Genomic DNA, 17420 nt, shown 5'->3' on the forward strand with positions numbered 1-17420 from the left:
GTCCGGGAGGGTTGGGATCAGCGCTGGGCTCCACGAACTCCCGTCCTACCTTGTTTTCTCTCGTAGCCTCAGTACCGGCCCCCTCCCTCCAGTTGCGTGGGAAAGTCACGCGTGGACCGCCACCCCGCCCACCCGTGAGAACCGGGGAGAGAGGAAGTGTGTCTCTGCTGGTTTAAGAGTCGAAAGCAAAGTAAAAAGTTCAGCTGTCTTGTTCTCGACTGCCTCCTCCAGGCAGGGAATGGGCTCAGAAGGCAGGGATTCCCCTCGTCCTGAGCCTGCAGCTGGGGCTGGCTGTCAACTCGGGCCGAGACATCACGGGCGGAGGGGCGGGGGTTCGGGCGAAGCCCGCACCTGATGTCTCAGGTACATAGACTGCCTCCTCCTCGGGACCGGCGGAAAAGGGGTCTCTTCTTTGCTTTCCTTATAGCTCCTTTCTTTCCCACTCCTACCCGCTTGTCCTCTTAGGATTTTCCGGGAGGCCACTTGTCTGTTCTCAGAAATTCGTACGCCAGATAACCCATAACCTTTCTTCCAGTTCGCCATGCCCCCCACATCTGACGTGTTGAGTCAGGATGAACTGCGAAAAAAGCTATACCAGATGTTTAAGGATCGGGGTATACTGGACACGCTCAAGGTATCCCTTTTAGGTGTCTGTCACATAACTTTTCCAAGTGTAATCTGTAGCAGGTAGTTCCCATTTAAATACATCCAGATCTTGGGTTTTAAAAATAGGACATAGATTGTATTGGTGAGTTACATTTTTCTGCTCCTGTAAAACTCTTTGTTCTAGAACAGAAGTCTTGAAAATAGTTTAGAGTTTGAGTCGTGTTAAAAGAGCATATTCAAATAATAGGTTTACCAGACTGATATTAAGGTAGTACGGGTAACTTTATAAAATGAACACATTTTAGTAAAGTTGGAATTGGTTTATAAACCTAGCTTGCATGTCCTGAATTAATAATTAATAAATGGTTTTGTGATAGTACTCACTCTTGAATGACAGATATTGACACCATACAGGAAACATTAAGTGTACTCCTTACTATAGAATAATTTGGGGAATAAGAAATTTCTTCCTTAAAATGGATTGAAATGTATCAATATTTGGGCAGCAAATATTAGTACACATTGTATGAACAGCAAGGAGTAGGATTAGCTCATGTTTTAATTATTGTGTACATTTCAAAAGTATATTTTATATTTAAAATGTCAAATTAAGGAAAAGTGATCTTTTTAAAAAATTTCCTCCCTCTTTGTTTTGGTAATTTAAACCTTCATCTGAAAAATTAAAAAAAAAAACATGGAGGAAAAAAAAAGACATGGAGAAATGTCATCTGTAGTACAACAACTAATTCGCAATTGTGTATCTTTTTTTTTCTTTTAAGATTTTATTTTTAAGTAATCTCCATATCTCATGCAGGGTTCAGACCCACAAACCAAAGTCCCACCCTCTGATTGAGCCAGCTAGGCACCCCTCCCTTTCAATATCATATGGTGAACATATTTCTGTATCCTTTAAAGTCCCTGAAATCCTTATTTTCAGTGACACCAGGCTTGTCTGTGAATGTGTAACAATAGTAGGCCCCTGTGGAACATTTACATTATACCCAGGTCTATATACATTCCTTCAATTTTATGTCTCATTTTTTGCCTAAGATAGGTTAAGTGGCATTACTGACCCAAAAGCATGACCGTTTTTAAGACTCTTGGTATATGGGTCTTGTTCTAGAAAGATTGTAATAGTATATATTCCACCAGCAATTTGATAATGCTTAGCTCTCCAATGTTATGACATTTTTTAAGCATTAGAAAACCCTATTTTTTAAAAACTTTTTTTAACGTATATTTATTTTTGAGAGAAAGAACATCAGCGGGAGGGGGGCAGAAAGAGAGGGAAACAGAATCCAAAACAGGCTCCAGGCTCTGAGCCTTCAGCACAGAGCCCGACTTGGGGCTCAAACCTGGGAAAGGAAGATCATGACCTGAACCAGAGTCAGACGCCCAATCGCCTGAGCCACCAAAGCGCCCCAGAAAATCCTCATTTTAATATTCTTTTGATTGTTAGTGAGGGTTGCACATATTTCTGGGTATTCATGTGTTTTCTGTGAGTTGGCAACTCATGTTCCTTGCCCATCACCCACCCCCCGCCTCCCCCAGCGATGTTTTCTTAATAAATTAGAGGTCTTTTAGTAGAAACAACCTCTGTTCGATTTTTGCAGTGATACTTTATCTCGGTGTTCAAGTTTAATCTGGTTCTAAAAATCCTGATGTTGTATTTTTAAATGTGGCCAAATCTGTTGATAAGTTTTTTTTGCTGATCTCAGTTCTTCTCCATTAAAAGAATGAATATTCGGGGCGCCTGGGTGGCGCAGTCGGTTAAGCGTCCGACTTCAGCCAGGTCACGATCTCGCGGTCCGTGAGTTCGAGCCCCGCGTCAGGCTCTGGGCTGATGGCTCGGAGCCTGGAGCCTGTTTCCGATTCTGTGTCTCCCTCTCTCTCTGACCCTTCCCCGTTCATGCTCTGTCTCTCTCTGTCCCAAAAATAAAAAACATTAAAAAAAAAAAAAAAAAATTTAAAAAAAAAAAAAAAAAAAGAATGAATATTCACTTTTCATTAAGTTTTTTAAAAGGCTTTATTCATTTTTTTACAGTTAAATCTTTAACCCACTTGGAATTAATTGTTGTATACAAGGCATTAATATGCTTTCTAATGTGGAATGGTCCTTGGATTTCTGGCCATGGCATATTTTCGTTTAGTGTACTTCTGGATTCAATTTGAGGGTGTTTTATTTCATAATAGCAGTTACAATTGATACTGATCTATCCTTACCCTTTTAAGCTGTCCTGGTTTGGGATTGGTATCAGGATTATGCTAGCCTTGTTCACTTTACAAATGTAGTGTATCTGCTGGAGAAATAGTGTTTCTTTTCTTGCAGCTGGCTTTTGGTTCTGTTATTCCAGCCTAACCAATGGCAAGACAGATTTTTACTTCCTAAATTTGAGCTCAATTTTTATTTTCTCAGTTCAATGACTGTGGCCTGAGTGGGTTTTAATTCTTAAAATCCTTTGAATTTTTTAGTGGCCTAATTCACATTCCATTTAGGTGTTTGAAAAGAAGTTGTATTTGCAATGAAGTACAAAGTCAGATCTCTTAGAGATTATCAAATCTTTTTCCTTACTTTGAGTCTACTCTGTTAACTTCTAAGAGAGATGAATGGAGGATTCACAAGTCTCTTCACAATAATTGTATCTACTTGTTTTGTAGGAACATTAATTCTGAATGGATTTTCCTCTTGGCATTGGCTGCTGGAGAGCCCCCAGCCAGTTTTGTGATTCCTTCCAGCAAGTGCTGGATGGCATGCTTTTGTGTTTGTTGAGCTGAGGATTCATCTGTAATGCCCTTTCTTTTTTTTTTCTACCCTTATTTTACTTTCTCCTTCTGTCCCTTCTCTAAATTTTACCCTAAATCATTAAGCTGGACCTATTTTTTTTCAATTTTTAAATCAATTTTATTATGACATACTTTTATGTAGAATAAATGACAATTACTAAAATTTTACAGCTTAATGAGTTTGGAAAGAATACATAACATCTATGAAACCACCCTACAACCAAGATACGTTATTATGGTTCCATCGTCCTAAAAATTTCATTTCCCTCTGCAGTGCAATCCTTCCTTCCACCTCTGATCCCCAGGTGACTGCTAATCTGCTCTGTCAGGATGGTTTGCAACAACTGTGTATACATGGGGCCATCTTTTACATCGTTTTCACTCACTGTGTTTTTGGAAGTTCTCTATGTTTTGACGTTTATGTTTCCTTTTAATCCATTCACCCAGTGGTGGACTTTGGATTGTTTGCAGTTTGGGACTGTAATTAATGAAGTTGCTGCTAATATTTACAAGTTTTTATGTGGATGTATGCTTTCATTTCTCTGAGAAATAGGAAATTCAGTTTTTGTTCACCCTTAATAGAACTTCTACTTAGAGTATACATGCAAATCAATATATTAAACTGGTGGTTTGATCTTTTTGTCAAAACTTGTATCTCACAAGCTAGACTAGGGAGCAAACATCAGAATAAGTCGTATCTAAATATGTTATTCAGTGTGTTATAAATCTAATTAAATCACCTCTAAATTTTACTGGTGGAGAATGCTATAATTTCTCTCGTTTTGTCTCCATTACTGAGTTGTACTAGATGAGGCAGGACATGTATATTCTGTTGAGTATAAATGTCTTGTTTTATGGTAGGACTTCTATAGTCCTGTTCTGTACTGGTAATGATTTACTGCTCTACCCTCGAGCTGAAGGATAAAAGAAGTACAAGTACTATTTGTTTCTTGTATTCTGTTAATATGAATTCATTAGATAATACTTCGTGCTGAACCCCATGAGTCTATGTGGTGTACTCTCTTTTTTTAATATTTATTTATTTTTGAGACAGGGTGGGGAGAGGGGCAGAGAGACAGGGAGACACAGAATCCAAAACAGGCTCCAGGCTCTGAGCTGTCAGCACACAGCCCGACATGGGGCTCAAACCCATGAACTGTGAGATCATGACCTGAGCTGATGTTGGATGCCCAACTGACTGAGCCACCCAGGTGCCCCTAGGCACCGTACTCTTAAACTCAGCCCAATTGTGTGTTTCCAGATGATATGCAGAATATCACCCAGTAAACACCCAGTAGTCTGAATAATTTAGGGAATTTTGTTAAAACCCAAATGAATAATGTTAGTGTTAAAACCTTGAGAAAATGAACTACTTTGAACCATAATTTTCTTGCTTAGAAAATGTGAGAAAATTACTGTACTTCAGTGTCTTGAGATGTAAATACTGTATGTGAAAGTACATCTTAAAAAGTTTTTGGGTTTACTCCTTTCTCTTGCATATGTGATTTCCCTTTTGGGAATTCCACTTCAGACCCTCCAACAGTTCACAGAGAGGTGAGAAATGGGCAGAATTGTCTCCTCTACTTGATATTCTGATTAAAATCTGAGATGGGCTCCTGGGGAAGTGAAGTTAGAATCTGCCTGTGTTCCGGCTAACCACCAGTTTAGCTCGGAAGCTGGTGAAAACAAGTTTCTTTTTCCAGAACCCCATGGGCTACTTGTGTCACAGGGTAAGACCGCGTATAGGGGAAGGTTCCTGACTTTGGGTCCTGGACCTAGAACTGTTCTGGAAATGAGGATTCTAATTCATGGGTGAATCCTACCTCCAGTGGAGCAATTCTGCTGAAATTGTTTTCCCTCCTGTTTGATTTTGGTTGTTTGAGCTAGACACAACTCCGGAAGCAGCTGATTCATGAATTGATGCACCCTGTCGTGAACGGAGAGCTGCAACCCCAGTCTGTTACAGTGGAAGGGAGTGCCCTTCTAACAGGTGTTTCCAACGCTCTAGTGGCAGATCACATGAAGAGCTGTGGCTATGAGTATTCACTTTCTGTTTTCTTTCTGGAAACTTGTTTGGCCAAAGAAAAGGTAAAGTGTTTACTCTTCTGTTTTTGAGTTTTCTGTTAACAGCTTCTTTCTAGGTAATAATAAGTGCTGCATAATAGCTGAGTGTTCCTTAGCTAGCTAGGTCCATTTCTCCTTCATCTTTAAGTTCCCATCCTATGTTTGTTCTGTAATGGAACAAAGGAGTATTAAACTTGATGGTTTATTGTTACCAATTCCATGGAGTCTCCATTAGTCTTGGGTAAAATCATGATGTGCAGAGTCACTAAATGTTTTGGAGCTAGAATTAGTTTCCCAATCCATGTAGTCTGCTAAGAAGCAGAGTTGCCATTTACATTGACTGTTGGAAGCTTGTCACCAAACTGGCGACACAGCTGGTGTCCTCTGCATTGCGGAGGAGGAACCATCCTCTGCAGAGGTGACATATTTTGCTCAAGGTCACATGATTTGTAAATATAGATGAAGGGCAGTAAACCTAGATCTCTGAAGTGTGCTCTTTTTACTAAGTTAAAGTCTCTTCAGATATTTATGTTGCCTGGGATTACACTAGAGTAGTGAAGGATACAATCATTTAAAAAAAAAAAATTTTTTTTTCAACGTTTATTTATTTTTGGGACAGAGAGAGACAGAGCATGAACGGGGGAGGGGCAGAGAGAGAGGGAGACACAGAATCGGAAACAGGCTCCAGGCTCTGAGCCATCAGCCCAGAGCCTGACGCGGGGCTCGAACCCACAGACCGCGAGTTCGTGACCTGGCTGAAGTCGGACGCTTAACCGACTGCGCCACCCAGGCGCCCCCAGTCATTTTTAAAAACCTGTGCAATGCTCAAATACTAAAACACCTATTTTTACCACTTTCCTAATTACTTTCTGTTCAATGGGAATGGTAGAGAAATCTAATCATGCTTGATTATTTTAAGCAATCTGCCTATTTTTTTAATAGACTAATTTTTTAGAGTGGTTGAGGTTCAGAGCAAAATTGAGCAGAAAGGAAAATACCCCATGTGCTCCCTGCTTCCACACCTGCACAGCCTCCCCTACTAGTGACATATTTTATTACATACATTTCCGCAACGGGACCTACATGGTCACATCTTCTCTGCTGAAGTCCATAGTTTGACTCTTGGTGTTTTCTCTGTGTTTTTACTCTTTACCTTGTTTATAATTGTCCAAAAGTTTATATTCAGAGGTTTGAACAAAATAAGTACAGTATTAGTATCAGAAAATTTAAATATGCTGTATTCATTAATGACCAAATTTTATTAACATTAGGAATTCTTATTTGGTGTATCAGTTTTTTAAGTTTTTTTGTTTTTTGTTGTTATTTTTTATTTAAAGTTTATTTTTGAGAGACAGAGAGCACAGGCAGGGGAGGAGGCAGAGAGAGAGGAAGACAGAGAATCCCATGCAGACTCTGGTGTGAGCACAAAGCCTGACATGGGGCTCGAATGCATGAAGCATGACATCATGGCATGAGTTGAAGTCTAATGCTAAATCAACTGAGCCACTCAGGTGCCACAGTTTTTTGTTTAAAGTAAGCTCTGTGCCTAACATGGGGCTTGAACTCATGATCCCAAGAATAAGAATTACATGTTCTACTGACTGAGCCAGTTGGGTACCCTTAAGTTTCTAATTACATGTCACAATTTTGGTTATTGCCTGAGTAACAAGTCAATTACATAGCTGTTCCAACAATACTTAATCCTGCTCATACACTTAAAGGTTTTTATTATAAAATGCTGTGCAGAATATTTTCCTTAAAGGAAAACCATATCAGTGTTCTGAGGGAAGTCCTAGTAAATGATACGTATCGTAGTAGAAATACAGATTAAGAATAACTACCCAAATTGTTTAAAACTATTTTAGATATGCTTTTGTTAGTCATTATTGTAAAGACAGTGAAACTTTATATTTTGAAGCAGTAGTATTTTAAAAACTTTATTGCAATTGAAATTGCATTTTTAAATAAACCCTGGAATTCACAGATGTATTCATTGGTTTGTCAGATTTGAGTGTTTGTAATCTGTAAGGCATTAACCATTTCTATAAGACCCATTATCTTTGATATGAATATTTGGAGGTTAATTCTGTGATTGGGAAAAATATTTTATCCTTGTGACTTGAATATGTTTGTTATCAGTAGTATAAGGAAATACTTCAATTTTACATTGTTAGAATTATACTTTACGGACATCATAATTTATCATTTAAACATCAATGTAAAAATCTGTCTACTTAATTTTTTTCCCTTAAGGCATTTACTATACAAAATATATTACAACTCCTCAAAATCAACCCTGAATCCAGTCTCTACAAATCACTGGTAGGATTGTTTAGTTTTTATAACCTGCTTTGGTCTGTTAATTATAACTGAACCGTTGAATAAAGGTAAAATATTTTCTTTTAACAGATTTCAGGATTTGATAATGAAAACAAAACAGGTAGGAGCCTTCACATATGTCGAAAATAGCAACAGTTTTTACTGTAAAACTCTGAACGTAATAATCTTGAGGGGTAAGAGTAGGGAATTTAATTTGAATTTGATTTTCTATGCTGTGACAATACCTTACCTTTTTTTTTTTTTTTTAAGATTTTATTTTTTTAAGTAATCTGTACACCTAACACGGGGCTCAAACTTAAAACCCTGACATCGGGAGTGGCACACTCCTACCAACTGAGCCAGCCAGGTGCTCTGATACCTAAGCTTTTAAATAAATAAAATGATTCATCTGTTTTGACAAATGTAGATCACTTCTCCAAATTTCAGTCATCTTAATTGCTCTTAGATACTCAAAAAAGAAACCACTACCACTGTAGAACCCAACAAATGATTTGAAAGTTACTTTTTGTAAAGATACCCACTGTTCGAAACATTTCCACACACACAAACTAACAATATTAAGACTCTAGGTATCTTTGTATCCTAGATCTCCCCCTTTATAAAGTACAAATCTATAAAGTACAACTTAAAGATTATTAATATTTGCTTAAAGAGTGAAATAACTGATTAGTAATAAGTGTTACATAAATATTTTTTATTAAGTGTTGATATGGGCCTGGTAAATTGTTTTAGTTTTGGCCTTGATAAGAACCATCCTAGAGGCCATTCTATAACTGCCACGGGTACAGACTGTGGGCTGGACTTGCCTACAGACTTTGTAGCATGAACTTCAGCTGGTAACTTGCCTGTAATACATATTCTTTAGGTCTTTTAAATAACCTGTAATGTTAGGTAATGGCCCTTTCGTGTTGGTGTGCCCCTGGATTTTGTCTGTTGCCAGCATTGCTATCATCCTCAGTCGGGCATTAATTTACAACTTAGCGTTCCACAAACGGTTCAGTATTTACTTTCTGCCAACCATTAGTCTGTGACTGAATTGCCTAGTCTCTTGAAAGTGATGTCAGCAGAGGATGAGTAAATCAGATCACAAGACCTTCTAGAATGCCTGCAAAGTAGGGCACCCATACTGAAGTTGAGTATGGTAAGTGATCCTGTATTCTATATGCCGAGGCAGTACTGTTCCATGTAAATTTTCTGTAGTCATGGGAATGGCTGTCCTTGTGCCATCTGATATGATAGCGCATGATTATCCCTGTGCATCTGATACAGCTAGCCATGTGTAGCTGTTGAAGGTTTGAAATGTGGCTAGTGTGACTAACGAACTGAATGTTAAATTTCAGTAGCCACATGTGAATAGTGGTCATACTGGATAGCACGGGCCTCAGGTATATAGTGGGTATCTGTAGCTTAACTCTGTGGGAAGGAAACTTGGCGCCTGAAGGGATCTTAAGAAATGGTATAACCACTCTGACAGATGGGTGTTTTCTCACAAAGCTAAGCATACTCTTCCCATCCAACAGTGATGCTCCTAGGTATTTACCCTACTGACTTGAAAACTTAGGTCCACGTAGATCCCCGAATAGGAATGTTTGTGGCAACTTGATTATGATTGCCAGAAATTGGGAATAATCAAAATGTTCTTGAGCAAGAGGATGAATAAAGAAGTTGTGGTACATCAAGACAATGGAATACTAGTGAGTATTTTGATGATGGTATTTTGCACTGTGAATCCATGCAAAAATATAAATTACCTTTAAACGCATATTGTTAGTGAAAGGGGCCAATCTGTGAAGGGTACATATCGTATGATTTCATATATATGATTTTCTGAAAAAGGGCAAAGCATAGAACTGCTGACTGGATCGGTGCTTGCCAGGGATTTAGAGGGATGGGAGGTGTGTGGAAGGGTTGAATAGGTAAAGCACAGAACATTTCTTAGGTGAGTGTGTTTCCTATGACAGTGATAGGATCTATAGCAACCAGATACAATAATGGTCAGAGCCTGTAGAACCTCCTAGCACGAAGGAGGAAGCTTAATGTATGCAAATTTAGGAGGTCAGGTACCCCCAGGATGGATTGCAGACAGTGACAAAATGGTCTGTCCTAACCCCCCTGGAGGGGATGGGGAAGAAACAATGCTGAGCTCACTGACGTAGGAAATGAAGATGCTATGACTAAAGGCAAATGAAACTGTATATAGACACTGCATGTGGAGTGATAGCTGGTTCTCATGGGGGTACTGGTTAACTGCTCTGAAACCATTGTACATGGATACTGGATTTGGACAACTAATGCAATGGAGAGTAGAGGGTGAGAACCAAGTTTCTCCCTGTTAGAGTGCAATTTTACAGTTGGGTAGGGGAGGAGGCTATAATGAATTTATTAGACCCCTCACTGTGAACTCACGTTTAGCTTCATACATGTGCAGAAGATATATAGAGATCTCTATAGCGATGTATCTGCACAGGTTTGTAGAACACTCACTTACCTTTTGCAGGCTGAGAGGGCCTAGAAGCAAAGACATCCTAGTAGCAATGTGCACACCTAGTGCCCAGTGTGGAACACTAAAATTTGGTTTCTATGATAATAGGACTGTTCTTTAATAATAGGAACCAGGGCTCCCCGGAGTAATGGCCGATTCTACTACCAGGGCAGAGAATATACAAGAAGAGCCTGGAGCATCTTCTAATTCTACACATAAGTAAATGCTTAATAAAAAAAACAAAGACACTGTGAGGGACCCTCCAAGGGTCAAACCTAGAACAGTTGAATAAATGGGGAGATCAGAGCAGTCCTTTCAGAGGGGTTTGTGTATGGGGAGGGGAGAGAGAAGTGGAAGTAGTTAGGGTCCGTGAGAAGTCCCAAAGACCTGTGAAGTGGTGACCCTGTTACAGTGAGTGAGGGAGAGGAGCACCTCTCGAAAGAGTATCTACTGCAGCATCTCTGAGAAAGTTCCTGTAGTGTGTCTACCTTGTCTCCAGAAGCAGAGCAGACATGCCTGAGCATAACAGTAGCAGGAGGGTGTGAGGAGAGAACAGGCCAACTGAAAGAAAGGGCAAGAGAAGATCAGTGGATGAGCCAAAGAAGAACTGCAAGCAATGAATGTGAAAGAATGGAGTGTGCGTCTACTTAGAAGAAGTGAAAACCAGATTTTAAAATCTTCAGAAGAGGGGTGAGGGAGTGGGAGGCCTTTAACTTGATTCATGCAGAAGCAGAGTCTTTAAATTGTTTTAAGACACTAAAGCTTCTAATTTTTTATTTAATGTGTATTTATTTTTGAGAGAGAGGATGAGAGAGACACCCACCAAGCATGAGCAGGGGAGGGGCAGACAGAGAGAGGGAGACACAGAATCTGAAGCATCCTCCAGGCTCTGAGCTGATGCACAGAGCCTGGTGCAGGGCTTGAACCCACAAACTGAAAGATCATAACCTGAGTTGAAGTTGTACGCTTAAGTGATGGGGCCACCCAGGTGCCCCAAAACACTAAAAACTTCTAAAATAATTTCTACTCCTGGTTTTAAAAAAAGTTTCAAACTATTTGGAAAGGTATAAAGTGAAAGAAAGGTGGAAATTGCTGCCATGTTCTACGATCTCCCTTTCCACTGATAACTGCAATGAACACTTTGTTTACCAGAATTTAGTTTGTGAATGAGCAAGTCTGTGTATGTGATTAAAAACACATCTAGTCCTAAATGGGATCATATTGTAGATACTGTTTTGCAGTTTACTTTATTCACCAGTGTATCTTTATAACTGTGGACTCAGACACTTACTTTCAAAGAATGTGTTTAACCACCATTGATGGAGATTTCATTGTTGTACTGTGTTGTGCCATCGGAAGCCGTTGGCGGGTAGAGTCCGCTGTGTGTGTCTGTGGAAGTATAGCTGTGTGTGTTTACAGAAGCGGAGTAACTAGGTTGAGGGGCATGTGCATCTGAACATTACTAACCCTGGCACCTCTCCCTGGCACGTGCCTGTTTCTGCATTCCCCTGGCAGCACTTCCAGTGTAGGCGAACTTCACTTTTTTCCATTTCCACTCGATTGCACTTGGCAGATACTGCAGGATTTACAAACATAAGGTTTTTGGCAAGCCTGTGTCCAGCAAGTCCATCAGTGCTGCTCTTCCAATGGCATTTGCTCACTCTGTGTCTGTCCCATTTTGGTAATCCTTGGAACGTTTTAAATTTTTGTTATTTTATCTGTTACGGGGGTTTGTGATCAGGAATCTTTGTTACTAGGGTAATTGTTTTGGGGCACCATGAACCACACCAGTATAAGATGAAGAACTTAACTGTGTGTCCTCTCTGCTTTACCACCTGCCCCCACCCCCCCCCCCACACCCCACTGCCTGGTATTCCTCCCCTAGCCTCTTTATGTTGTTGTATATCCATATTTTTCAATAAAATGGTAACTGAAATAGAACAATACAAGATCCAGAAATTACAAATGCATAGCTTATTAACCAACAAAAAATAGATATACCCAGGAAGTACTTTCCATCACAAGAACTAGAACAATACCAGCATCCCAGAAGCTCCCCTTGTATCCATCCCAATCATTACACTTTCCCTATTACCCAGTCTTTATTGCTATTCTGATGTCTGGCCCCATAGATTATTATTGCCTGTTTTTTACACTTTATATACATGGAATCTTACAGTATAATTTTGAGTATGGCTTTCTCTGAACATTATGAGCTTGATTCACACTATTTTAGCATTGGTTTGTTCATATTAATTGCTGTGTATTCCATTGAATGAGTATACTGTTACTTTTCATTCAAGTGTAATTAATATGGTGTTCTATTAGTTTCAAATAATATACCAGCCATATAACGGCTCAACAATTATATACATTTCTCAGTGTTCATCATAACTGTACTCTCAATCCCCTTTATCTGTTTTATCCATCCCCTTGCCCCCACCCCTCTGGCAGGCACCAGTTCTCTGTATTTAAGAGTCTGTCTCTTTTTTCTTTGTTTCTCCATTTATTTCTTAAATTCCACTGTAGTAAAGTGCTATGATATTTGTCTTTCTCTGACATTGTGCTTAGCATTATACCCTGTAGTTCCATTGGTATTATCGTAAATGGCAAGACTTCATTCTTTATTTTATTTTTATTTTTAATGTTTGTTTACTTTTGAAGGAGAGAAAGACAGAGTGTGAGTGGGGTAGGGGCAGAGAGAGAGGGACACAGAATCTGAAGCAGGTTCCAGGCTTTGAGCTGTCAGCACAGAGCCCATCGCAGGGCTTGAACTCATGAGCTTTGAGATCATGACCTGAGCTCAAGTTGGACGCTCAACCGACTGAGCCACCCAGGTGCCCCAATTTCATTCTTTTTTATGGCTGAGTGATAATTCAACTGTGTGTGTGTCTGTCCGTCCGTGCATGCATGCACTCACACACATACATACCACGTCTTTATCCATTCATCTGTTGACAGACACTTGCATTGCTTCCATATCTCGCTCATTGTAAATAATGCTGCTGTAAACATAGGGGTGCATATATCTTTTCAAGCTAGTGTTTTTGTTTTGTTTGCATAATTACCCAGTAGTGGAATTACTGGATCGTATGGTAATTCTATTTTTAATTTTTTTTTTTTTTTTTTTTTGAGAGCTAGAGCATGTGCATGTGAACGGGGAGGGACGGAGGGAGAGAGAATCCCATGTAGACTCCATACCTAGCATGGAGCTCAGTGGCAGGGTTGATGCAACAACTATGAGAACATGACCTGAACTGAAATCAAGAGTAGACGCTCGATCAACTGAGCCACCCAGGTACCCCTATTTTTTTGAGGAGCCTTCATACTTTTTTCCACAGTGGCTGCACCAGTTTGCATTCCCACCAACATGCAAGAGGATTTCTTTTTTTCCATATCATCACCAGCATTAGTTTCTTGTATTTTTGGTTTTAGCCATTCTGACAGGTGGGAGGTGATATCTCATTATGGTTTTGATTTGCATTTCCCTGATGATCATTAATGTTGAACATCTTTTCATGTGTCTGTTAAGCCACCTGAGTATCTTTGGGAAAATGTGTATTCAGGTCCTTAGCTCGTTTATGTATCAGATTGGTTTTCTGGGTTAAATCGTAGAAGTCCTTTATATATTTTGGATACTAACCCCTTATTTAATAGATCATTTGCAGATATCTTGTGCCATTCAGTAGGTTGCCTTTTTGTTTTGTTGATGATTTTCTTTGCTCTGCAGAAGCTCTTTATTTTGTAGTCCTGTCAGTTTTTGTTGTTGTTTCTGTTTCCTTTGCTTAAGGAGATCTATCTAGAAAAACTTATCTACAGTTGATGTCAAAGATATTACTGCCTATGTTTTCTAGGAATTTTATGGTTTCAGCTCTCACATTTAGGACTTTATTCATTTTGAGTTTATTTTTGTGTGTGGTGTAAGAAAGTGGCTCAGTTATATTGTTTTGCATGTAGCAGTCCAGTTTGCCCAGCACCATCTGCTGAAGACACTACTTTATCCTCCTGTTGTATATTCTTGCCTCCTTTGTTTTAGATTGACCATGTACGAGTGGGTTTATTTCTGGGCTCTCTATTCTGTTCCATTCATGTGCGTACCTGTTGTCATGCCATACCTTACTGTTTTGATTACCACAGCTTTGTAATACATCTTGCAATCAGGAATTGTGATACCTCCAGCTTTGTTCTTCTTCCTGAAGGTTGTTTTGGCTCTTTGGAGATCTTTTGTGGTTCCATACAAATTTTAGTAGTATTCTAGTTCTGTGAAAAATGCTTTTGATATTTTAATCGAGATTGCATTGAGTCTGTAGATTGCTTTGGGTAGCATGGACATGTTAACAATACTGGTTCTCTCAGTCCATAAGCACAGAACATTTTCTTTTTTGTTATACCCAGTTTCTTTCATCAGTGGTTTAGAGTTTTCGTAGTATAGGTCTTTCAGCTCCTTGGTTAAGTTTATTTCTAGGTTTGGTTTTTTTTTTGTTTTTTTTTGGTGCAATGATAAATGGCACTCTTTTATTGCTACTTCACCATGTATTCTTATATGATGTTCCTATATAGGAATGCAACAGATTTCTGTATATTACTTTTGTATTGTGTGACTTTACTGAATTCATTTATCAGTGCCAGTGTTTTTTTGGTGGAATCGTTGGAGTTTTCTCTATGTTATGCTATCATGTCATCTGCAAATAGTGATGGTTTTACTTCATTCTTACCAATTTGGATGTTTTTTTGTCCAGTGGCTGTGGCAAGGACTTCCAGTACTATGTAGAATAAAAGTGATGAGAGGGACATACTTGTTTTTCCTGATCTTAGAGGAGAAGTTCTAGGTGTTTTACCACTGAGTATGATGCTAGTTGTGTTTTATATATGGTCTTTTTTTTTTTAATTTATTTATTAAATTGAAGTTAGTTAACATACAGTGTAGTATTGATTTCAGGAGTGGAACCCAGTGATTCATCACTTATATACATCACCTAGTGCTCATCACAACAAGTGCCTTCCTAAATGCCCATCCCCCATTTAGTCCATTCCCCCCACTCACCTCCCCTCCAGCAACATTCAGTTGTCTGTCTTTAAGAGTCTCTTATTGTGGGGTACTTGGGTGGCTCATTCGGTTAAGCGTCAACTCTGGATTTTGGCTAAGGTTGGGATCTCACTGTTGTGGGACTTAGCCCCACGTTGAGCTCTGTGCTGACAGTGCAGAGCCTCCTTGGGATTCTGTCTTCCTCTCTCTGCCCCTCACCCCACTTGTGCCATGTCTCTCTTTCTCAAAAATCAACGTTCAAAAAAAAAAAAAAGAGTCTTGGGACTCCTGGGTGGCCTTAGGACCACTTGTTTGGTTGGTTAAGCATCTGACTCTTGGTTTCAGCTAAGGTTATAATTTCACAGTTTGTGAATTTGAGCGCCACATCTGGGTCCACAGTGATAGTGCATGGCCTGCTGGGGATTCTTTCTGTCACCTCTCTGTGCCCCTGCCCCACTCTCTCAAAATAAACTTAAAAAAAAACAAACAAACTGTTTTTATCTTCTTTCTCCTTCCATTCCCCTATGTTCATCTGTTTTGTTTCTTAAATTCCACATGAGTGAAATTATATATTTGTCTTTCTCTGACTGCTTATTTTGCTTAGCATAATACACTCTAGTTTCATCCAGGTTGTTGTAAATGTCAAGATTTCATTCTTTTTGATCACCAAGTCATATTCCATTGTGTATATGTATACATACACTATACATACACCATATATGTACATATGTACATACACGTGTGTATTCGTATACACTATATATGTATACATACAGATATATACACCACGTCTTCTTTATCCATTCATCAATTGATGGACATATGGGCTTTTTGCATAATATGGCTATTGTTGATAGTGCTGCTATAAACATTGGGGTGCATGTTCCCCTATGAATCAGCATTTTTGTATCGTTTGGATAAATGCCTAGTAGTGCAATTGCTGGGTCATAGGGTAGTTTTATTTCTAGTTTTTTGAGGAACCTCCGCACTGTTTTCCAGAGCAGCTGCAGCAGTTTGCATTGCATGAACAGTGCAGTGTTTGTTGGTTTAGACATGTTTTTCTGACACTTTTTTTTTTGCATAAACTTTCTCCATGTTTTGTCTAATTTTTCCATTTTTTTCTGACTTATAAGAGCTCCTTGATATTATGAAAATTACCTCTCTGTCTCCATATCCTCACAAATATTTTTTTCCAGTGTATCACTTGCCTTTTGACTTCATTTCATGCCATATAGGTTTCTAATTCTTTCATTGTTTGATAAATATTTCTCATTATTGCTCGTAGGTTTTGTGTCACGTTTGCAAAAAGAAATTATTCTTAGAAGATCTAGAATGTTTAAAAACCAAGATCATAGAAACAAGGTTGATGCAATGGTTGAATGAGAAAAGTTACGCAGCAAAACTGTATCATACACTTTGTGTCTTGTAGGTTTTCTCATGCAGTTTTTAAGAGAAATGGAAGAATATCATCAGTCCAGAAAGAGCTGTGATGTGGGAACTCAGACAAGTTCAACATTTCCTAGCAAAGACTCTCTTGGTAACTGTGGCTCTCCTTCAGAATTTTAATGTTTCTGTTTTCTCCTCAAATGAAGGAAAGGACCTGATGTGCTGTACTGTGGGTCTGTTCCTTGCCCTGGAGGGGTGCAAGCCCCAGGGGGCACAGGCACACTGCTTCCTCTGGAAGCCTCACAGGATGCAGCCAGGACTGCTCGCCTGCACTGCCCTCCCCTCTCTGAAGGCCCAAGTGCTTCTTTGTGTGTTGGGTTCAACTGGGAGGTTCTTCCCTAGGTCTCCTCTAACTTGAATTTACAGCCACTAAGTGAGGAAATCCTTGACTGCGTGCCTTGAGGAGAAAACTAGAGAAGTCAGCAGTGTATCACTTTGGTTTAGAGCTCAGAAAATAGGGGTCCCCAGAGGAAGCACAACTTGGAAACACTCCTTCTGGGTCAGAACTAATAGTAGAGTCCAAATTTCTTTTCTTTTCTTTTTTTTTTTTTTTTAATGTTTCTTTATTTCTGAGAGAGAGAGAGAGAGACAGCATGAGCAGGAGACGGGCAGAGAGAGAGAGGGAGACCCAGAATCTGAAGCAGGCTCCAGGCTCCTAGCTGTCCACAGAGC

The 17420-nt window shown here is 39.4% G+C and overlaps 1 protein-coding gene across 1 annotated transcript in view; it reads left to right on the forward strand.

Moving 5' to 3' along the window:
* The first annotated feature begins 36 nt into the window (after positions 1-36).
* The window catches only part of LOC131503537 (centriole and centriolar satellite protein OFD1-like), a 34004-nt gene continuing 16620 nt past the window's right edge, over positions 37-17420 (forward strand). Inside the window, exons 1-6 of the mRNA XM_058714974.1 lie at positions 37-190; positions 536-634; positions 5278-5478; positions 7708-7776; positions 7864-7894; positions 16732-16839. Of these exons, the coding sequence (XP_058570957.1) occupies positions 542-634; positions 5278-5478; positions 7708-7776; positions 7864-7894; positions 16732-16839 (502 nt within the window). The 5' untranslated portion in view covers positions 37-190; positions 536-541. The remainder of the gene's footprint in view (positions 191-535; positions 635-5277; positions 5479-7707; positions 7777-7863; positions 7895-16731; positions 16840-17420) is intronic.

Source organism: Neofelis nebulosa, chromosome Y (assembly GCF_028018385.1).
Source record: "Neofelis nebulosa isolate mNeoNeb1 chromosome Y, mNeoNeb1.pri, whole genome shotgun sequence".
In the NCBI taxonomy this organism is placed as follows: Eukaryota; Metazoa; Chordata; class Mammalia; order Carnivora; family Felidae; genus Neofelis; species Neofelis nebulosa.